Here is a 21,506-nt window from a genome sequence, read left to right as displayed (position 1 = left end):
TTTATTTAGGAGGAAGTAGAGAGGAGACATTGCTGGAACTGGCAGCAGAGGAGGTGATAAGACCTTATTTTATATTTACACCCAGTAACCCCTCCATGTCCGTCCTCTTCCTCCATCGTCATGTCTGTCCTCTTCCTCCATCATCACTGTGAGATCTTTTATCTCCAGAAGATGATATCTCTCTATATATATTTATAATGAATATGTAGAGCCATTTATCCAAGTTTTACTCCAGAGTCTCTGGTTTATAGACCGGATACATCCTAAATATAGAGCAATTTATCCAAGTTTTACTTCAGAGCCTCTGGTTTATAGACCGGATACCTCCTAACCAAAGCCTCTGGTTTATAGACTGGATGTTTTATTTATTTGAGGTAGTTATATAGCGCTGTCAATTTACAGAGCGCTTTTACACCTATATATTGACCATTCACATCAGTCCCTAATCCTCAAGGGGTGTACAATCTAAGGTCACTAACTTACATTCATACATACACATATTAGGGCCAATTTAGACAGGATCCAATTAACCTACCAGCATGTCTTTGGGGTGTGGGAGGAAATTGGAGCACCCGGAGGAAACCCATGCAAGCACAGGGAAAATATGCAAACTCCATGCAGGGGCGCCATGGTTGGGAATCGAACCCATGACAAGGCAGATGTGCTAACCACTAAGCCACTACATCCTAAATATAGAACCGTTTATCCAACCGTCCATCCAGAGCCGCTGGTTTATAGACCGGATACGTCCTAAATATAGAACCGTTTATCCAACCGTCCATCCAGAGCCTCTGGTTTATAGACCGGATACGTCCTAAATATAGAACCGTTTATCCAACCGTCCATCCAGAGCCTCTGGTTTATAGACCGGATACGTCCTAAATATAGAACCATCTATCCAACCGTCCATCCAGAGCCTCTGGTTCATAGACCGGATACGTCCTAAATATAGAACCATCTATCCAACCGTCCATCCAGAGCCTCTGGTTCATAGACCGGATACGTCCTAAATATAGAACCATTTATCCAACCGTCCATCCAGAGCCTCTGATTTGCTCTTAGCAGTATTTGGATTAAAAAAAGTGCTATATATTTATTTCACTTTAATTTCTCCTTTTCTGACCTAATTGGATTCCTTTCTCTGTCATGTGATCCTGAGCACCAATCACAGCACAGATGCACCTAGACCTATTTTGGTGGCGTTCGCTGTCATCAATGTGCACAGTGCATGCTGTGTCCAATGACAATAATAGAACGGGACACACAATATAGGCATTCCCGCTGCTATGCACACAGAACAATGTCATGTCTACATCATACATACTAAATAACCATCAAATACATGTCTGTAAATGCATATTGTGTAGATTTTTCTTACGCTATTATCTCTTTAGAGTGCATTGTTATGTATAGATAACATGACAACGCCAAATAAGATAGATGAGGATGGGAGTCACATGACCAAGAAGATACTAAACCTCACCCTGGAGATTATCTACCTGTTCGTTGGAGAGGTGAGGGGGTTTCTGGGAGGTCTCATGACATCACTCATCTCTATTAACCAATTCCTGTCCGGACACTTTTACCCCCTTCCTGTCCAGGGCAATTTTGAGCTTTCAGCGCTATCACACTTTGAATGACAATTGCGCTGTCATGCAACACCCATATGATTTTTTTGGAGATAGATAAAGCTTTATTTTGGTGGTATTTATTCACCGCTGGGATTTTAATTTTTTTTTGCTATGTAAATGAAAATGTCCAAAAATTTTGAAAAAGTGTTTTTCTTATAAAATTTTGCAAATAAATAATATTTCATCCTAAATCTTGGCCAAGATTTATTCCGTTATTTTTTTAGTAAAAAACAATAAGCCAAATTAGTTTATAACCAAAAATTATAATTTTTAAAATTTTGTTTACATTTTTATTTAATTTTTTTAAATGGTGACACTGTACTACTTGGGGGTGATGAAGATTTTTTTTTTTTACACTGATTGCTTTTACACCCATATAGGATGTAAAAGCAATCATTTCTCTTTCTGTCTGCATTCTTGCAGCCATTGAAAACTACTGAGTGAGCTGTGATTGGTCACAGCTTGTCACATGGTACAAGGCTGTTGTGAATAGCCTTGTACCATGTGACCTCTGTGATCATTCACAGATTTCACACGTAGTACGCAATGATGTCACAAGTGACATCTTGCTTACTACTTTGCATGTAATCACTGATTGGCCAAACAGTGATCTCATGATCGGGACCTCGTACAGAGGTCCCGTCCGACGATCGGTGTTTCACTGTGTCGTTTATATACAACGGCGGGAGGTGGTTAATAAAACATAGACCTGGCTAGGGAGGTGAGGAGGATTCTGGGAGGTCACATGACATCACTCTCATCTCTATTAGTAAAACACAGACCTGACCAGAGAGGTGAGGAGGATTCTGGGAGGTCATGACATCACTCTTAACCTTTTAGTTACAAATCTGACTTTAGAGGTTCACACTTGTAAGATTATTGAGGAGGGTGCTGGGAATGTGCACAATTATGTTCTGTCTCTTTGTACACAGGATTCTGAAGTAGTGAGGAAAACGTGGTGAGGGATCTATACCCATCATCTGTCCTCTTGCGCCTTCCTCCACCCCATTCGCTCCACCTCCTTGGAGCAATGACAAGAGGATCCTAGAAGTTCTCCAGAAGATCATTGATCTGCTGACAAGAGAGGTGAGCGGTGCCGGGAATTCTGGGACATTCTCCAGTAACAGACAAGGGATGTGTCTGGATGGTGACTGTATCATTGTGTGTGTCAGGTTTCTGTAAGGTGTCAGGATGTCACTGTCAATTTCTCCATGGAGGAGTGGGAGTATTTAGAAGGACATAAGGACCTCTACAAGGACGTCATGATGGACAATCAGCCGCCCCTCACATCACCGGGTAAGAGGAGACTTTATTGTAAAGGAGAGAGCAGTACGGAGGGTCCACCTAGATCCCCCATCATCTGATAAACACATAGAAACAATGGATTCAGTCAGTGTGTGTGTTTCCTACAGATGGATCCAGTCATGGGAACCCACCACAGAGATGTCCCCGTCCTCTGTATTCCCAGGATTCCACACAGGAAGATCACACCATCCCTCACCATCATCAGGTAGATGGATTCAGTAATGGGAACCCACCAGAGAGATGCCCCCGTCCTCTGTATTCCTGGGATTCCACACAGGAAGGTCACACCACCCCTCACCATCATCAGGTAGATGGATCCAGTAATGGGAACCCACCAGAGAGATGTCTTCGTCCTGCATATTCCCCGGACTCCACACAGGAAGGTCACACCATCCCCCACGATCATCAGGTAGATGGATCCAGTAATGGGAACCCACCAGAGAGATGTCCCCGTCTTCTGTATTCCCGGGACTCCACACAGGAAGGTCACACCATCCCTTACCATTATCAGGTAGATGGATCCAGTAATGGGAACCCACCAGAGAGATGTCCCCGTCTTCTGTATTCCCGGGACTCCACACAGGAAGGTCACGCCATCCCTCACCATCATCAGGCAGGTGGATCCAGTAATGGGAACCCACCAGAGAGATGTCCCCGTCCTCTGTATTCCTGGGACTCCACACAGGAAGGTCACACCATCCCTCACCATCATCAGGTAGATGGATCCAGTAATGGGAACCCACCAGAGAGATGTCCCCGTCCTCTGTATTCCCGGGACTCCACACAGGAAGGTCGCACCATCCCCCACCATGATCTGGTAAATGAAGCTCATAGGTCACTCCAGACTCTTGGGACCCGTGTACACCTGTGCTCTTCCCTTCTGCATGTCGACATATGAGGCACTAAGGCAGCCCATTCAAATCAATCAGCTGCCAATGCACAAGAACAAAGCAAAAACCAGACATACAATTTTTCCGACACAGTACACCACAGCACATAGTAGTGAATTACTGTACATTGTGGTGCTTTGAAATGCAGGTGTGGCAGGGCTGCATGGCGTTAGGGTGTTGGGTTGTCATTCAGGTTGAATGGCCACCAAGGAGTGAATGAATTTGTTGCCATTTACACCTGAGCATTTTGTCACCTGAAGCTTGAAAAAGTGCATGGGCTTCTTTTGTTCTGAATTACATGCTTTTGGTCCCATAGACTGAAATGGGAGCGCTGGAAGAACACTTGAAAAATGTGTGTATACGTGTGCTTTTTGAGTGCTCCCATTAAAGATCTACAGTGGTCACAAATGGGAGACTGTGGTCCGGACCCCGACCTAGTGACGCTCCTGTCTTGACCATCAGCCACCAATCTGCAGCACAAAGATCCCCACTGCTCAGCAGTCATTGGTTACTAGGACCGCTGGCATCCTATCAACCAATGACATTACATATATGCCCCGCCTTTGCAGCAAGTTTCCCCTCCCAGCTCCCGCCCCTTGTTTGCCTGAATACAGGGACATATCCATCAGGTACAGGTACACTGTTCATTTTGATGGGCTCTACCACTCTATAAGTGCGCTATGAATGATCAAAACTGATCTATAAAGATTGTTCTTGGGGGAACCTGATCTGTGGCGGAAATCTGATGGTCACACCTAATGTAAAGGGACACTCTGATGAGGACATTTGATATAAGGGGGCTCTCTGATGGGGACACCTGATGTAAGGGGGCACTCTGATGGGGACACCTGATGTAAGGGGGCACTCTGATGGGGACACCTGATGTACTGGGGCACTTTGATTGGGACACTCGATGCAATGGGGCACTCTGAAGATTTGGGGGTCACTTTGATGGGGACACCTAATGTAATTTGGCACTCTGATGGGAACACCTAATGTAAGGGGGCAGTCTGCCCCCTTACATTAAGTAAGCTCCATATTGGTATCAATGGAAAAGAATAAGCTTCATTGCTGTCAGTGGGAATAAAATCAGCCCCATCATCGTTAGTAGAAATGAAATTTGCTATGTGTCATTGTGTAAGTGAAATACAACAAGCCACATATTAAGTGGGAGTAGAAGAAATCCTATTGTTGGTGTGAAAGTGAGTAAAATAAGTCTCAACATTGGTGTCATTGTATGGGTAAAAAAAGGCCCTGGTATTGGTGTCAGCAGGAATAAAAATAAGCTCCATTGTTGGTGTCAGTGGGGATAACATAAGCTGGACCCTAAATGTCATTGGGGTTCAAAGAAGCTCCATAGGTGTTGTCATTAGGAGGACAATAAACATTTTTGTTAGTGTCAGGGGTAGCAAAATAAGTCTCGCATCACTGATGTCAGAGGAAAATAAGCCCTATACTGTTGGTGTCAGTGGGAGTAAAAAGGGCCCCATGTCATTGCTGCCCCTGGAAATAAAACGAGTCCCATATTAGTGTCAGTGGAAATAAATAATCCCCATATTAGTATCAGTGAGAGGGAATAAGCCCATTTGTCATTGTCAGTGGAAGTAAGGTAAATTCCATCATTGGTGTCAGTGAAATAAAATAGGCCCCAAATTACTGGTGTCAGTGAAATAAAACCTGATATCCTTGATTGGGAGTAGAATAAGTCCAATTGTTGGTGTCACTTTGAGTGAACTATGCCCCATCATTGGCATCAGTGCGAGTAAAATAAGCCCCATTGTTGGTGTTAGGAGTATAATAAACCATTTTGTTGGTGTCAGTGGGAGAAAATCAAACTTCATTGCTGGTGTCAGTGGAAACCAAATAAGTCGTTTATCATTGGTGTAAAGAGGAAAATGAGCCCCATATCGTTGGTGTCAGTGGGATAAAATAAGCCCCACATTGCTGGCATCAGAAGGAATAAAAATAACCCCCATTGATGTTAGTGGGATGAGCTAATCCCCCTGATTGGTGTCATTAGGAGGAGAAATAATCCTCTTATTAGTGGGAATAAAAATAAGCTCCACCGTTGGTGTTATTGGGGATAGAAAAAGCCCCATCACTGTTGTCAGGAGGAGGATAACAAACCTTTTCCTTAGTGTCAGGAGCAGCAAACTAAGTCCTGTATTATTGATGAAAGTAAGAGAAGAATAAGCCCCATATCGGTGTCAGTAGAGAATAAGCCCCATATTGTTGGTGTCAGTAGGAGAGAATAAGCCAAATATCGGTGTCAGTAGGAGGGAATAAGCCCCATATCGGTGTCAGTAGGAGGGAATAAGCCCCATTGTTGGTGGGAATAGAATAAGCCCCATATCGGTGTCAGTAGGAGGAAATAAGCCCCTTATTGGTGTCAGTAGAAGAGAATAAGCCCCATATTGTTGGTGTCAGTAGGAGAGAATAAGCCACATATCGGTGTCAGTAGGAGGGAATAAGCCCAATATCGTTGTCAGTAGGAGGAAATAAGCCCCATATCGGTGTCAGTAGAAGAGAATAAGCCCCATATTGTTGGTGTCAGTAGGAGAGAATAAGCCACATATCGGTGTCAGTAGGAGGAAATAAGCCCCATTGTTGGTGGGAATAAAATAAGCGCCATATCGGTGTCAGTAGGAGGGAATAAGCCCCATATCGGTGTTAGTAGGAGGGAATAAGCCCCATATTGGTGTCAGTAGGAGGGAATAAGCGCCATTGTTGGTGGGAATAAAATAAGCCCCATATTGGTGTCGGTAGGAGGAAATAAGCCCCATATCGGTGTCAGTAGGAGAGAATAAGCCCCATATCGGTGTCACTAGGAGAGAATAAGCCCCATATCGGTGTCAGTAGGAGGGAATAAGCCCCATATCGGTGTCAGTAGGAGGGAATAAGCCCCATATCGGTGTCAGTAGGAGGAAATTAGCCCCATATTGGTGTCAGTAGGAGGAAATAAGCCCCATATCGGCGTCAGTAGGAGAGAATAAGCCCCATATCGGTGTCAGTAGGAGGGAATAAGCCCCTTATTGGTGTCAGTAGGAGGAAATAAGCCCCATATCGGTGTCAGTAGGAGGAAATAAACCCAATATCGTTGTCAGTAGGAGGAAATAAGCCCCATATCGGTGTCAGTAGAAGAGAATAAGCCCCATATTGTTGGTGTCAGTAGGAGAGAATAAGCCACGTATCGGTGTCAGTAGGAGGGGATAAGCCCCATATCGGTGTCAGTAGGAGGGAATAAGCCCCATTGTTGGTGGGAATAGAATAAGCCCCATATCGGTGTCAGTAGGAGGAAATAAACCCCATATCGGTGTCAGTAGGAGGGAATAAGCCCCATATCGGTGTCAGGAGGGAATAAGCCCCATTGTTGGTGGGAATAAAATAAGCACCATATCGGTGTCAGTAGGAGGGAATAAACCCCATATCGGTGTCAGTAGGAGGAAATAAGCCCCATATCGGTGTCAGTAGGAGGAAATAAGCCCCATATCGGTGTCAGTAGGAGGGAATAAGCCCCATTGTTGGTGGGAATAAAATAAGCGCCATATCGGTGTCAGTAGGAGGGAATAAACCCCATATCGGTGTTAGTAGGAGGGAAAAGGCCCCATATCGGTGTCAGTAGGAGGGAATAATCCCCATATTGGTGTCAGTAGGAGGAAATAAGCCCCATATTGGTGTCAGTAGGAGGAAATAAGCCCCATATCAGTGTCAGTAGGAGAGAATAAGCCCCATATCGGTGTCACTAGGAGAGAATAAGCCCCATATCGGTGTCAGTAGGAGAGAATAAGCCCCATATCGGTGTCAGTAGGAGGGAATAAGCCCCATATCGGTGTCAGTAGGAGGAAATTAGCCCCATATTGGTGTCAGTAGGAGGAAATAAGCCCCATATCGGTGTCAGTAGAAGGGAATAAGCCCCATTGTTGGTGGGAATAAAATAAGCCCCTTATTGGTGTCAGTAGGAGGGAATAAGCCCCATATTGGTGTCAGTAGGAGGGAATAAGCCCCATTGTTGGTGGGAATAAAATAAGCCCCATATCAGTGTCAGTAGGAAGGAATAAGCCCCATATCGGTGTCAGTAGAAGGGAATAATCCCCATATTGGTGTCAGTAGGAGGAAATAAGCCCCATATTGGTGTCAGTAGGAGGAAATAAGCCCCATATCGGTGTCAGTAGGAGGAAATAAACCCAATATCGTTGTCAGTAGGAGGAAATAAGCCCCATATCGGTGTCAGTAGAAGAGAATAAGCCCCATATTGTTGGTGTCAGTAGGAGAGAATAAGCCACGTATCGGTGTCAGTAGGAGGGGATAAGCCCCATATCGGTGTCAGTAGGAGGGAATAAGCCCCATTGTTGGTGGGAATAGAATAAGCCCCATATCGGTGTCAGTAGGAGGAAATAAACCCCATATCGGTGTCAGTAGGAGGGAATAAGCCCCATATCGGTGTCAGGAGGGAATAAGCCCCATTGTTGGTGGGAATAAAATAAGCACCATATCGGTGTCAGTAGGAGGGAATAAACCCCATATCGGTGTCAGTAGGAGGAAATAAGCCCCATATCGGTGTCAGTAGGAGGAAATAAGCCCCATATCGGTGTCAGTAGGAGGGAATAAGCCCCATTGTTGGTGGGAATAAAATAAGCGCCATATCGGTGTCAGTAGGAGGGAATAAACCCCATATCGGTGTTAGTAGGAGGGAAAAGGCCCCATATCGGTGTCAGTAGGAGGGAATAATCCCCATATTGGTGTCAGTAGGAGGAAATAAGCCCCATATTGGTGTCAGTAGGAGGAAATAAGCCCCATATCAGTGTCAGTAGGAGAGAATAAGCCCCATATCGGTGTCACTAGGAGAGAATAAGCCCCATATCGGTGTCAGTAGGAGAGAATAAGCCCCATATCGGTGTCAGTAGGAGGGAATAAGCCCCATATCGGTGTCAGTAGGAGGAAATTAGCCCCATATTGGTGTCAGTAGGAGGAAATAAGCCCCATATCGGTGTCAGTAGAAGGGAATAAGCCCCATTGTTGGTGGGAATAAAATAAGCCCCTTATTGGTGTCAGTAGGAGGGAATAAGCCCCATATTGGTGTCAGTAGGAGGGAATAAGCCCCATTGTTGGTGGGAATAAAATAAGCCCCATATCAGTGTCAGTAGGAAGGAATAAGCCCCATATCGGTGTCAGTAGAAGGGAATAATCCCCATATTGGTGTCAGTAGGAGGAAATAAGCCCCATATTGGTGTCAGTAGGAGGAAATAAGCTCCATATCTATGTCAGTAGGAGGAAATAAGCCCCATATTGTTGGTGTCAGTAGGAGGGAATAAGCACCATATTGGTGTTGGTAGGAGGGAATAAGTCCCATTGTTGTTGGGAATAAAATAAGCCCCATATCGGTGTCAGTAGGAGGGAATAAGCCCCATATCGGTGTCAGTAGGAGGAAATAATCCCCATATCGGTGTCAGTAGGAGGGAATAAGCCCCATATCGGCGTCAGTAGGAGGGAATAAGCCCCATATCGGTGTCAGTAGGAGGGAATAAGCCCCATATCGGTGTCAGTAGGAAGGAATAAGCCCCATATCGGTGTCAGTAGGAGGGAATAAGCCCCATATCGGTGTCAGTAGGAGAGAATAAGCCCCATATCGGTGTCAGTAGAAAAGAATAAGACCCATATTGTTGGTGTCAGTAGGAGAGAATAAGCCACATATCGGTATCAGTAGGAGGGAATAAGCCACATATCGGTGTCAGTAGGAGGGAATAAGCCCCATTGTTGGTGGGAATAGAATAAGCCTCATATCGGTGTCAGTAGGAGGAAATAAGCCCCTTATTGGTGTCAGTAGAAGAGAATAAGCCCCATATTGTTGGTGTCAGTAGGAGAGAATAAGCCACATATCGGTGTCAGTAGGAGGGAATAAGCCCCATATCGGTGTCAGTAGGAGGGAATAAGCCCCATATCGGTGTCAGTAGAAGAGAATAAGCCACATATCGGTGTCACTAGGAGAGAATAAGCCCCATTTCGGTGTCAGTAGGAGGGAATAAGCCCCATATCGGTGTCAGTAGGAGGGAATAAGCCCCATATCGGTGTCAGTAGGAGGGAATAAGCCCCATATCGGTGTCAGTAGGAAGGAATAAGCCCCATATCGGTGTCAGTAGGAGGGAATAAGCCCCATATCGGTGTCAGTAGGAGAGAATAAGCCCCATATCGGTGTCAGTAGAAAAGAATAAGACCCATATTGTTGGTGTCAGTAAGAGAGAATAAGCCACATATCGGTATCAGTAGGAGGGAATAAGCCCCATTGTTGGTGGGAATAGAATAAGCCCCATATCGGTGTCAGTAGGAGGAAAGAAGCCCCTTATTGGTGTCAGTAGGAGGAAATAAGCCCCATATCGGTGTCAGTAGGAGGAAATAAGCCCAATATCGTTGTCAGTAGGAGGAAATAAGCCCCATATCGGTGTCAGTAGAAGAGAATAAGCCCCATATTGTTGGTGTCAGTAGGAGAGAATAAGCCACATATCGGTGTCAGTAGAAGAGAATAAGCCCCATATTGTTGGTGTCAGTAGGAGGGAATAAGCCACATATCGGTGTCAGTAGGAGGGAATAAGCCCCATTGTTGGTGGGAATAGAATAAGCCCCATATCGGTGTCAGTAGGAGGAAATAAGCCCCTTATTGGTGTCAGTAGGAGGAAATAAGCCCCATATCGGTGTCAGTAGGAGGAAATAAGCCCCATATCGGTGTCAGTAGAAGAGAATAAGCCCCATATTGTTGGTGTCAGTAGGAGAGAATAAGCCACATATTGGTGTCAGTAGGAGGGAATAAGCCCCATATCGGTGTCAGTAGGGGGGAATAAGCCCCATATCGGTGTCAGTAGAAGAGAATAAGCCCCATATCGGTGTCACTAGGAGAGAATAAGCCCCATATCGGTGTCAGTAGGAGGGAATAAGCCCCATATCGGTGTCAGTAGGAGGAAATTAGCCCCATATTGGTGTCAGTAGGAGGAAATAAGCCCCATATCGGTGTCAGTAGAAGGGAATAAGCCCCATATCGGTGTCAGTAGAAGGGAATAAGCCCCATATCGGTGTCAGTAGGAGGGAATAAGCCCCATTGTTGGTGGGAATAAAATAGGCCCCATATCGGTGTCAGTAGGAGGAAATAAGCCCCATATCGGTGTCAGTAGGAAGGAATAAGCCCCATATCGGTGTCAGTAGGAGGGAATAAGCCCCATATCGGCGTCAGTAGGAGGGAATAAGCCCCATATCGGCGTCAGTAGGAGGGAATAAGCCCCATAACGGCGTCAGTAGGAGGGAATAAGCCCCATATCGGCGTCAGTAGGAGGGAATAAGCCCCATATCGGCGTCAGTAGGAGGGAATAAGCCCCATATCAGCGTCAGTAGGAGGAAATAAACCCTATATCGGCGTCAGTAGGAGGGAATAAGCCCCATATCGGCGTCAGTAGGAGGGAATAAGCCCCATATCAGCGTCAGGAGGAGGAAATAAACCCCATATCGGCGTCAGTAGGAGGAAATATGCCCCACTGATGGTGGGGTTACAATCACATTTTAGGTTGCTATAGAGACCTCCGTAGGACTTATCGCACTTCGCATTATTAAATAACCAATTTGTCTAATTTAGTAACTGAATTTGACCAAAAAAGTCACAAACTATTTTTTTTCCTTCCGTAAAAAACCTTCGTCTAGGTTCACAGCTAAGCGTTTTCCGCGGCGTTTTGCAGAAACGCACTGCAGTCCATTGAGCATGTTTGCCTATGGGACACGTTGACATCTCTGGGTTTTCACCCGCTGCGTTTGTTGGAAAGCGCTTTTGATGCGTTTTGCATTTTAATCTGCCTAGCAACGAGAAAAAAACCGCACAATGCGTCAAATGCATGTGCAAAAAAAAAACGCAAAATGCACCGCAAAAAGCACTTCAGAAACGGATCAAATGCTAACTGCATAGGTGTGAGCCAAGCCTAAGACTACATTCACACCTATGCAGGTTGCGTTTGAGCCCTTTCTGCGAAGCGTTTTGCATTTTTGCACTTGTGTTTCGCTGCGTTTTTGATGTGTGTTGTGGGTTTTTTTTTTTTTCTTGTTGCTAGGCAGATTTAAAATGCAAAATGCATAAAAATAACGTCAAAAACGCAATACATGTTTTTCTGCAGCATTTCCATTGAAGTCTATAGAACCAAAAACGGCAACATCTTGCTTAAAAAAAGTCCCCGACCCTTTTAAAAAAAAAACGCAGCGGGTGAAAACGCACGGGTGAGAACATGTCCCATAGGAAATCATGCTGAATGGACTGTAGTGTGTTTCTGCAAACCGCCAAGAAAAATGCTTAGGTGTGAGCCTAATGTCAGGCAAGGTCTAGCACTGCAATGCAGAAAAGCAACACTGGATCTAGGCAATAAGGGGTTACAGGTGAAGAGGTGTGGCTGTAATTGTCAGCTGACCAGTTCACCATGCAGGCTTTTTTTGTTTGTTTGTTTTAATTTCTTTTTGCTTTTATTTTAGTTTTTTTCCCCCTCTCTGCAGCTGTCCAGGAAAAGTGAGGCATCTAGGCACTGATGCCTCACTTTTTGAGAGTTTGTCCATTTGTCATTGATGCAAATAAAGTTGAGTGAGGAAAAAAAAAAAGAGGCTGGCCTATAAATATCGGGGCAAGTGGCAGCCATTTTGTCTTGCACATGGTCTGATGCTGCCACATTCTTATTATAATACAGTATTTATATAGCGCCAAAGGGTTTGCTCAGCGCTGTACAATAGCGAGGGGACAGAACATGAGACAATACAGTAACAATACAATACACAAAGGGTTCGAGGGCTCTGCTCTGAGCTTACAATCTAGGAGGGAGTGGAAAGTGGTACACTAGGAAATGGCTGTAGGGGATGGAGTGGTGGGAGGAGTGGAGGAGGTCAGTTGTTAGGCGAGGGTGGGATAGGCTTCCCTGAAGAGGTGGGTTTTCAGGGTGCACCTGAAGGTGAGGAGGGTAGGTGACAGTTGGATGGACTGGGGTAGGGAGTTCCAGAGGATGGGGGAAGTCCTGGAGAAATCCTGCAATCGGGCGTGGGAGGAGGAGACCAGGGAGCTAGAGAGTAGGAGGTCCTGTGAGGAGCGAAGGGCACGGGTAGGGTAGTATTTGGGTATCAGATCGGTTAGGTAGTTTGGGGCGGCGTTGTGAATGGCTTTGTAGGTCAGAGTTAGCAGTTTGAATTTGATGTGCTGGGCAATCAGGAGCCAGTGGAGGGATTGGCAGAGGGGGGGTGACAGATGTGGAGCGGTTGGTGAGGTGGATGAGTCTGGCCGCTGAGTTCAGGATCGACTGGAGTGGGGATAGCATTCGTTTGGGTAGGCCAGTGAGAAGGGAGTTGCAGTAGTCCAGGCGTGAGATGATGAGGGAGTGTACGAGTTGTTTAGTAGTGTCTGGGGTTAGGAATGTACGTATCTTGGAGATGTTGCGGAGGTGGAGCCTGCATGATCTTGATAGTAGTTGGACGTGAGGTAGGAAGGAAAGGTTTGAGTCCAGGGTGACACCCAGGACTTTGGCATGTGGAGTGGGAGTGATGGTGGCGTTGTTAGTAGTGATGGAGAGGATGAGGGGGGCACGGGGTGGGGGGAAGACCAGGAGCTCAGTTTTGGACAGGTTTAATTTGAGGAAATGGAGCGACATCCAGTCTGATATGTCGTTCAGGAGGTGGGCGATGCGGGCGGAGAGTGAAGGGGTGATGTGGGGGGTGGAGAGGTAAATTTGTGTATCGTCGGCATAGAGTTGGTAATTGAAGCCGTGGGAGTGTATTAGTTTGCCAAGGGAGAAGGTATAGATGGAGAAGAGGAGGGGTCCGAGGACAGAGCCTTGGGGGACTCCAACAGAGAGGGGGAGGTGGCAGTGTTATAGGTGACGCTGAAGGAGCGTTGGGATAGGTTGGAGGAGAACCAGGAGAGAGCAGCGCCCCTGATGCCAAGGTAGTGCAGTTTAGTAAGGAGGAGAGGGTGGTCGACTGTGTCAAAGGCCGGGGAGAGGTCAAGGAGCAGGAGGACAGAGTAATGGCCATTAGCTTTGGCGGTTAGCAGGTCATTGGTGATTTTAAGTAGGGTGGTTTCGGTGGAGTGTAGGGGACGGAATCCAGACTGTAGAGGATAAAGGAGGTTGTTATCAGTGAAGTGGGCGCTTAGGCGATTGTAGGCTAGGCGCTCAAGGAGCTTGGAAGTGAATTGTAGCAGGGAGATGGGTCTAAGGTTGTTCAGGTCAGTGGGGTCAAGGGAAGGTTTTTTGAGTATGGAGGTGATGTGCGCATGCTTTAGAGGGGAGGGGAAAGTGCCAGTGGAGAGGGAGAGATTAAATATGTGGGTGAGGGAGCGAATGATGGAGGGGGGGTGACTGGAGGAGCTGTGAGGGGATAGGGTCCAGGGGGCAGGTGGTGAGGCGGGCTTTAGTGAAGAACTTAGAGACCTCCTCAGGGGTAGCTGGGCTGAAGGAGCGGAGCGTTGGGGAGGTGATAGTGTGCGGGGTGTTAGGCATAGTGGGGGGTAGTGCGGCTATGAGGTCAGAGAGGGGGAAGGGGGTGTTAGTGAAGTCGTGGGGGGTGCAGAGGTGGGAGAAAACGAGGTCCAGGGTGTTCCCATCGGTGTGGGTGGAGGACTGTGTGTGCTGTGTGAGTGCGAAAGAGGAGGTTAGGAGGAGGAGTTGGGAAGTAGCCGGGCTGTTGGCGTTGATGGGGATGTTGAAGTCCCCTAGGATGATGGTCGGTAGCTCGGAGGAGAGGAAGAATGGAAGCCAGGCGGCAAAGTCGTCTAGGAAGAGGGATGCGGAACCAGGAGGCTGATAGATTACCGCAATCCTCGGGGGTGGGAGAGAAGAGCCGGATGCAGTTGGCCTTGAAGGAGGAGAAGGATAGGGAGGGGGGTTAGGGAGGACCTGACAGGTGCTCAGTGGTGGCAAGAGCATACCAACCCCACCTCCTCTGCGGCCGCTCGGTCTGGGTGAGTGGGTCCACATGAGGCCTCCATAGGAGAGGGCTGCAGGGGAGGTGGAGTCAGTGGCTTGGATCCAGGTTTCAGTTACCGCTAGGAGGTTGAGGGAGTGGGAGACAAAGAGGTCGTGGATGGCGGTGAGCTTGTTGCAAACCGAGTGGGCATTCAGGAGTGCAACCGAGAGAGGAGGGGTGGATGCGGGGAGGAGGGGGACAGATATGAGGTTGAGGGGGTTGCGGCGGCTGGCGGGAGCAGGGGGGTGCCAAGAGGGGGAGTGGGGAGGTGGGGGGCCAGGGTTCAGGGAGATGTCTCCGGCGTTTAGAAGGAGAAGGGTGAGGAAGGTGGCATGGGAACGGGATGCGCAGGAGCGTGTGGGTCTGTTGGTGGTAGCGTGTGGGTCGGCGGGGGAGTGGAGTATCAGGAAGGAGGTGGTGAGAGCCGTAGAGGGGAGAAGGAAGAAGTGAGGGTGCAATGTAGAGCTGTTTTGGGGGAGTAGGGGGGTAGAGGGAGGCAAGTTTTGGAATGGAGGCGAGGAGAACGAGGAGGAGTGTAGGTGGCATGCTAGGGTGAGCGGAGTGCTGGTCGGGTCGGGGACGAGGGAGGTTTCAGTCAGGACGTGAGGATGGGGAGGGTCCGTTATGCCATGTCGGAGTTCATCAGTGTCCAATCGTAGGAGGGGAGTGGGAGTGGTGGGCGGCTGGGTCCACAGCTGGCTGGTTGCAGTCTGTGGGTGCTGTAGGCCGGCGTCCGTGGGTGTTGTGGCACGGCGTCGGTGGGTACAGTGGTTCGGCGACAGGACGAGCCGTGGGGCGCGGTGTTTGGACGTGTTGTAGGCCCGGCGTCAGGGGGTGGTGGAGGCCCGGCGTCGGGAAGAGCTGAAGGCCCGGCGTCAGGGGGTGTTCAGGGCCCGGCGTCAGGGGTGCTGAAGGCCCGGCGTCAGGAGGTGCTAGAGGCCAGGCGGCAGGAGGTGGTGTGGGCCGATGTCCGGAGGTGGAGTGGGCTAGGCGTTGGTTGGTGAGTGGAATTTGGATTTGTTTGGTACATTTTAGGCTTTTTTGCTGCACTTTTGTGTAAATGTGACAAATCTCTGTTACTGGGGCTGGTGTACTAATACTGGAGAGGGCAACATCTGATGCAGCCAATCAGCTTCTAATAGGTTGTTCAATGAAACTTTGACAACAAAAGCTGGAAGCTGATTGGTTCCTATGCAGAGCTGCACCAGATTTTGCACCCTGCAGTTTTAGTAACCCCCCCATGCTCCTCATGTATCTCTTCAGTTAGGATTCCTATCACCTCTGTTATTGGGGGCTACCTAGATTTGTATTCACACAAGCAAGTACTGATGATCAATGGGGAGCATACCCCCCCATTTTTTTTTTTTAATTTGTTGATGGGCAGCATGTCCCCCCCCCCTTTTTATTTCTGATGGGAAGCATGTCCCCGCCACTCCCTTTTCATTGGTGATGGGAAGTATGTTGCCCCCCAGCCAGTTTTTTTTTCTTCTTTTCCATAACAGTGATAAATGGAAAGGCTGCCCCCCCCTTATCATTGCTGATGAGGAAGGCTGCGAGCCCCCCCCCCCCCCTCATCATTGCTGATGAGGAAGGCTGCCCCCCCTTATCATTGCTGATGAGGAAGGCTGCCCCCCCTTATTGCTGATGAGGAAGGCTGCCCCCCCTTATTACTGATGAGGAAGACTGCCCCCCTCTTATTGCTGATGAGGAAGGCTGCCCCCCACTTATCATTGCTGATGAGGAAGGCTGTCCCCTCCTTATCATTGCTGATGGGGAAGGCTGCCCCCCCCTTATTGCTGATGGGGATGGTTGCCCCCCCCCCTTATCATTGCTGATGGGGAAGGCTGCCCCCCCTTATCATTGCTGATGGGGAAGGCTGCCCCCCCCCTTATCATTGCTGATGGGGAAGGCTGCCCCCCCCTTATCATTGCTGATGGGGAAGGCTGCCCCCCTTATTGCTGATGGGAAGGCTGCCCCCCCCCCTTGTCATTGCTGATGGGGAAGGCTGCCCCCCCCCCTTATTGCTGATGGGGAAGGCTGCCCCCCCCCCCCTATTGCTGATGGGGAAGGCTGTCCCCCCTTATCATTGCTAATGGGGAAGGCTGCCCCCTCTTATCATTGCTGATGGGGAAGGCTGCCCCCCCCCTTTTTGCTGATGGGGAAGGCTGCCCCCCCCTTATTGCTGATGGGGAAGGCTGCCCCCCCCTGCTTATCATTGCTGATGGGGAAGGCTACCCCCCCTCCTTATCATTGCTGATGGGGAAGGCTGCCCCCCCTTTCCTTATCAGTGCTGATGGGGAAGGCTGCCCCCCCTTTCCTTATCATTGCTGATGGGGAAGGCTGCCCCCCCTTTCCTTATCATTGCTGATGAGGAAGGCTGCCCCCCTTATTGCTGATTAGGAAGGCTGCCCCCCCTTATTGCTGATGAGGAAGGCTGCCCCCCACTTATCATTGCTGATGAGGAAGGCTGTCCCCTCCTTATCATTGCTGATGGGGAAGGCTGCCCCCCCCCCTTATTGCTGATGGGGATGGTTGCCCCCCCCTTATCATTGCTGATGGGGAAGGCTGCCCCCCCTTATCATTGCTGATGGGGAAGGCTGCCCCCCCCCTTATCATTGCTGATGGGGAAGGCTGCCCCCCCTTATCATTGCTGATGGGGAAGGCTGCCCCCCCCCTTATCATTGCTGATGGGGAAGGCTGCCCCCCCTTATTGCTGATGGGAAGGCTGCCCCCCCTTGTCATTGCTGATGGGGAAGGCTGCCCCCCCCCCCCTATTGCTGATGGGAAGGCTGCCCCCCCCCCTATTGCTGATGGGGAAGGCTGCCCCCCCTTATCATTGCTAATGGGGAAGGCTGCCCCCCCCTTATCATTGCTGATGGGGAAGGCTGCCCCCCTTTTTGCTGATGGGGAAGGCTGCCCCCCCCCTTATTGCTGATGGGGAAGGCTGCCCCCCCCTCCTTATCATTGCTGATGGGGAAGGCTGCCCCCCCTTTCCTTATCATTGCTGATGGGGAAGGCTGCCCCCCCCTTTCCTTATCATTGCTGATGGGGAAGGCTGCCCCCCCCCTTTCCTTATCATTGCTGATGGGGAAGGCTGCCCCCCCTTTCCTTATTGCTGATGGGGAAGGCCGCCCCCCCTCCTCCTTACAAACCCCTAAAAAAAATAAAAAAATTGTATTGCAACAGACCAATCCTTAAATATAATGGCAGCATTGGTGTTCTTTTTTTAGGCCATTTTTCCTTTCTTTTTACCCGGCAATAATGTCAATAATACTCTTCCTGCCCTAGGGGGGTTTCCACTATGGAGTGACAGCAGCATTGTCCCTTGAAAAACAGGATTTTTTTTTTCTCGCCTTAACACTGGATCGAATGAGGGTCAGGTAAGTAAATGGGGGCGGGGGGGGGGGGGTAAGAGGTGGACACTGATGCCTTATAATTATTTTATTTATTTTTACCTTTTTAATGCTTTCTAAGCACTTTATGCGGTTTTACATTATGGAGCACCTGTTTGTTTCATATTCTGAGTGGAGCCGATTGTCATAACTAGATTCTGCTGGAGCGCCCTGCGGTTCCTGGTAGCAGCATGGGATTGTTGGAAACGCTCGCTGGCATTATAGAGCACTATAGACCAGGGGCGGACTGACAACCCATGGGGCCCTCGGGCAATAGGGGATCATGGGGCCCCTGTGTCCTTGCCCAAACTCAAAAAAGCCTATGAAAAAGGTACCAGGGGCATCTCATGGGGCCCCCTACTGACCCTGGGCCCTCGGGCAGTGCCCGAGTTTCCAAATGGTCAGTCCGCCCCTGCTATAGACCTAATATAATCTGGGATATTTCTGGTTAGAGGCTGAAGTTTGCATTGGTGGTGGAACTTACAGGTTTTACATATCACCTGGTTTTTCCTTTTTTTTAGTGGACTTTTTGTAGAATGCAACTGCTTATGGGAACTTAAAAGAACAGCTGATGCTTCCCAAGCCCCAGAGGATCTGAGGACCCTGCTGCCTGCATAGGAGGGTCAGATGGAGAAGGAGGAACCGTAGAATCCATAAGGAAAAGGCACTGCTCAACAAGGCACCACCATAGAAGCTCACTGCCCACATGATAAAACACAGGGGCACAGGCAACTCCCCCCCCCCCCCAGATGTGGCTGCCAATGATGAAGGCGTCACAATAGAAGCTCACTGTCCACATGATAAAATACAGCGGCACAGGCAACTCCCCCCCTTCCCCCAGATGTGGCTGCCACTGATGAAGGCACCACAATAGAAGCTCACTGTCCACACGATAAAATACAGAGGCACAGGCAACTCCCACCCCTGATGTGGCTGCCACTGATGAAGGCACCACAATAGAAGCTCACTGTCCACACCGTAAAATACAGGGGCACAGGCAACTCCCCCCGAGATGTGGCTGCCACTGATGAAGGCACCACAATAGAAGCTCACTGTCCACATGATAAAATACAGGGGCACAGGCAACTCCCTCCCCCCAGATGTGGCTGCCACTGATGAAGGCACCACAATAGAAGCTCACTGATCACACAGTAACATACAGGGGCACAGGCAACTCCCCCCTCTCTCCCCTCCAGATGTGGCTGCCACTGATGAAGGCACCACAATAGAAGCTCACTGCCCACACAGTAAAATACAGGGGCACAGGCAACTCCCCCCCCCAGATGTGGCTGCCACTGATGAAGGCACCACAATAGAAGCTCATTGACCACACAGTAAAATACAGGGGCACAGGCAACTCTCCCCCAGATGTGGCTGCTACTGATGAAGGCACCACAATAGAAGCTCACTGTCCACATGATAAAATTCAGGGGCACAGGCAACTCCCCCCCCTTCCCCCAGATGTGGCTGCCACTGATGAAGGCACCACAATAGAAGCTCACTGACCACACAGTAAAATACAGGGGCACAGGCAACTCCCCCCCCAGATGTGGCTGCCACTGATGAAGGCACCACAATAGAAGCTCACTGTCCACATGATAAAATACAGGGGCGCAGGCAACTCCCCCTCCAGATGTGGCTGCCACTGATAAAGGCACCACAAGAGAAGCTCACTGTCCACACAATAAAATACAGGGGCACAGGCAACTCCCCCCCCCTTCCCCCAGATGTGGCTGCCACTGATGAAGGCACCACAATAGAAGCTCATTGACCACACAGTAAAATACAGGGGCACAGGCAACTCCCCCCCCCCCCCCCTTCCCCCAGATGTGGCTGCCACTGATGAAGGCACCACAATAGAAGCTCACTGACCACATGATAAAATACAGGGGCACAGGAAACTCCCCCCCCCCCCCCAGATGTGGCTGCCACTGATGAAGGCACCACAATAGAAGCTCACTGTCCACATGATGAAATGCAGGGGCACAGGCAACTCCCACCCAGATGTGGCTGCCACTGATGAAGACACCACCATAGAAGCTCTATGGACTTTCTTAGCCATTTTTCAATAAAATACTTCTTTTTATAGTTTTGATTTTTATCTTAAAACCGATTTAAATTCTTTATTAGCGGTAAATGTAAGAAACAAAAGCTTTCCTTAAGGTTTTCTCCCTCTAAAAATATCAGTTGTCTGGCTGTCTTGCTGATAATCTGTAACACTAAAGCTGACCATAGATGAATCAAGTTTCATCAGGTTCAGTAGGGACCATGCGAGATTTGATCCATCTTTGGACGGCCTGGATGTACTGAAGTCTATCCATCAAACTACTCCAGTAGAACCAGCTTGTCAGATTTCTCTCATGAGAGCACTGCTGATAGCTGTAGCCACCCACCGTGATCATTTGTGTTCTATCGGCAGGGAAGGCTCCCAACACTCCCTGATGGCAGAAGACCATACTGCTGTGGGAGGGATTCTCCCATCAACATTGACTGTGTTGATGTGGGAATCGAGTGATTTTTTTTAAATTTATTTCCTTTTATCCATGGAAGAATAGTAAGTTGTATAATCTCTGGCTTGTGTAAGAGTAACTAAACCAGGACAAGTATGCATAGAGACTTCTAACTTGGACCTTAATAAATCTGCCTATTCAGGGGTACGTGACATGGAACACATTTAAACCAGGGGTTAGGAATAATAGCCAGACAGCAGCATTTTATGTTAGCAATGAGAACCTCTACATCATGACATGTTTAAATTGTGTGTTATTTAACCCAAAATTAAGATTTCATTATACTTTGGATAAGTAGGCATCATGCTATTGTAAATTTTATTTTCTGTGTCTAGACGGAAGCCATGATCTCTCCAAACAACATGGGAAACCATGAATATACCGATCAAGATGGACACCCTTATCTGCTCCCGCAGCATTGGTGGATGGTAGGTACCTAATATAAAATGCTCAAAATGATAGTCTATTACTTGCAAAAGGTATCGCCAGAGTTATGAGCTTTTATCATAACTCATTACTTGAGTGACCAAGCCCCAGTGAGCAGGGCAAAACACATCAGACGGCGTGGCCAGAACAGAGGCTGAGGACATTCCTCAACGCTGGACTCCTGGAGTCGGTGGAGCAGCGTCCATCCCTTTTACTTGTATTGACTGACACTGGAATCGCTCGGACTCACGCTCCCCTCTTCTCACTTGCCAGTAGGAGGATCCCTTTGATTCCATCCATAGCTTGGAGCGGTAACCATAAGGTATATTTCATCATGACTTGGGTTAACCTCAATGTTTTGTGGACCCAAAATGAAATTTACTGAAT

At 48.5% G+C, this 21,506-nt stretch overlaps 2 protein-coding genes across 5 annotated transcripts in view; both read left to right on the top strand.

Annotated features, from left to right (window-relative positions):
• Positions 1-21,506, top strand: part of LOC149453408 (uncharacterized) — a 66,648-nt gene that overhangs the window by 8,020 nt on the left and 37,122 nt on the right. The gene's annotated exons all lie outside the window — the stretch shown is intronic.
• LOC149453409 (uncharacterized) overlaps positions 17-21,506 on the top strand; it is a 30,607-nt gene continuing 9,117 nt past the window's right edge. The window contains exons 1-5 of one of the 4 annotated variants that reach the window (XM_089688534.1): positions 17-53; positions 2,564-2,717; positions 2,804-2,927; positions 3,044-3,753; positions 21,029-21,121. In XM_089688534.1, the coding sequence (XP_089544660.1) occupies positions 2,843-2,927; positions 3,044-3,753; positions 21,029-21,121 (888 nt within the window). In that variant the 5' untranslated portion in view covers positions 17-53; positions 2,564-2,717; positions 2,804-2,842. Of the gene's footprint in view, positions 54-896; positions 1,515-2,563; positions 2,718-2,803; positions 2,928-3,043; positions 3,754-21,028; positions 21,122-21,506 lie in introns of those variants that run through there. The other 3 variants (XM_089688536.1, XM_089688535.1, XM_089688533.1) reach the window with 3 other exon arrangements.

The sequence above is a fragment of the Staurois parvus genome, unplaced genomic scaffold, assembly GCF_062004578.1.
Source record: "Staurois parvus isolate SC_StPar_1 unplaced genomic scaffold, SC_StPar_1.0 ptg000449l, whole genome shotgun sequence".
In the NCBI taxonomy this organism is placed as follows: Eukaryota; Metazoa; Chordata; class Amphibia; order Anura; family Ranidae; genus Staurois; species Staurois parvus.
This window is presented reverse-complemented; position numbering and strand designations above follow the sequence as displayed.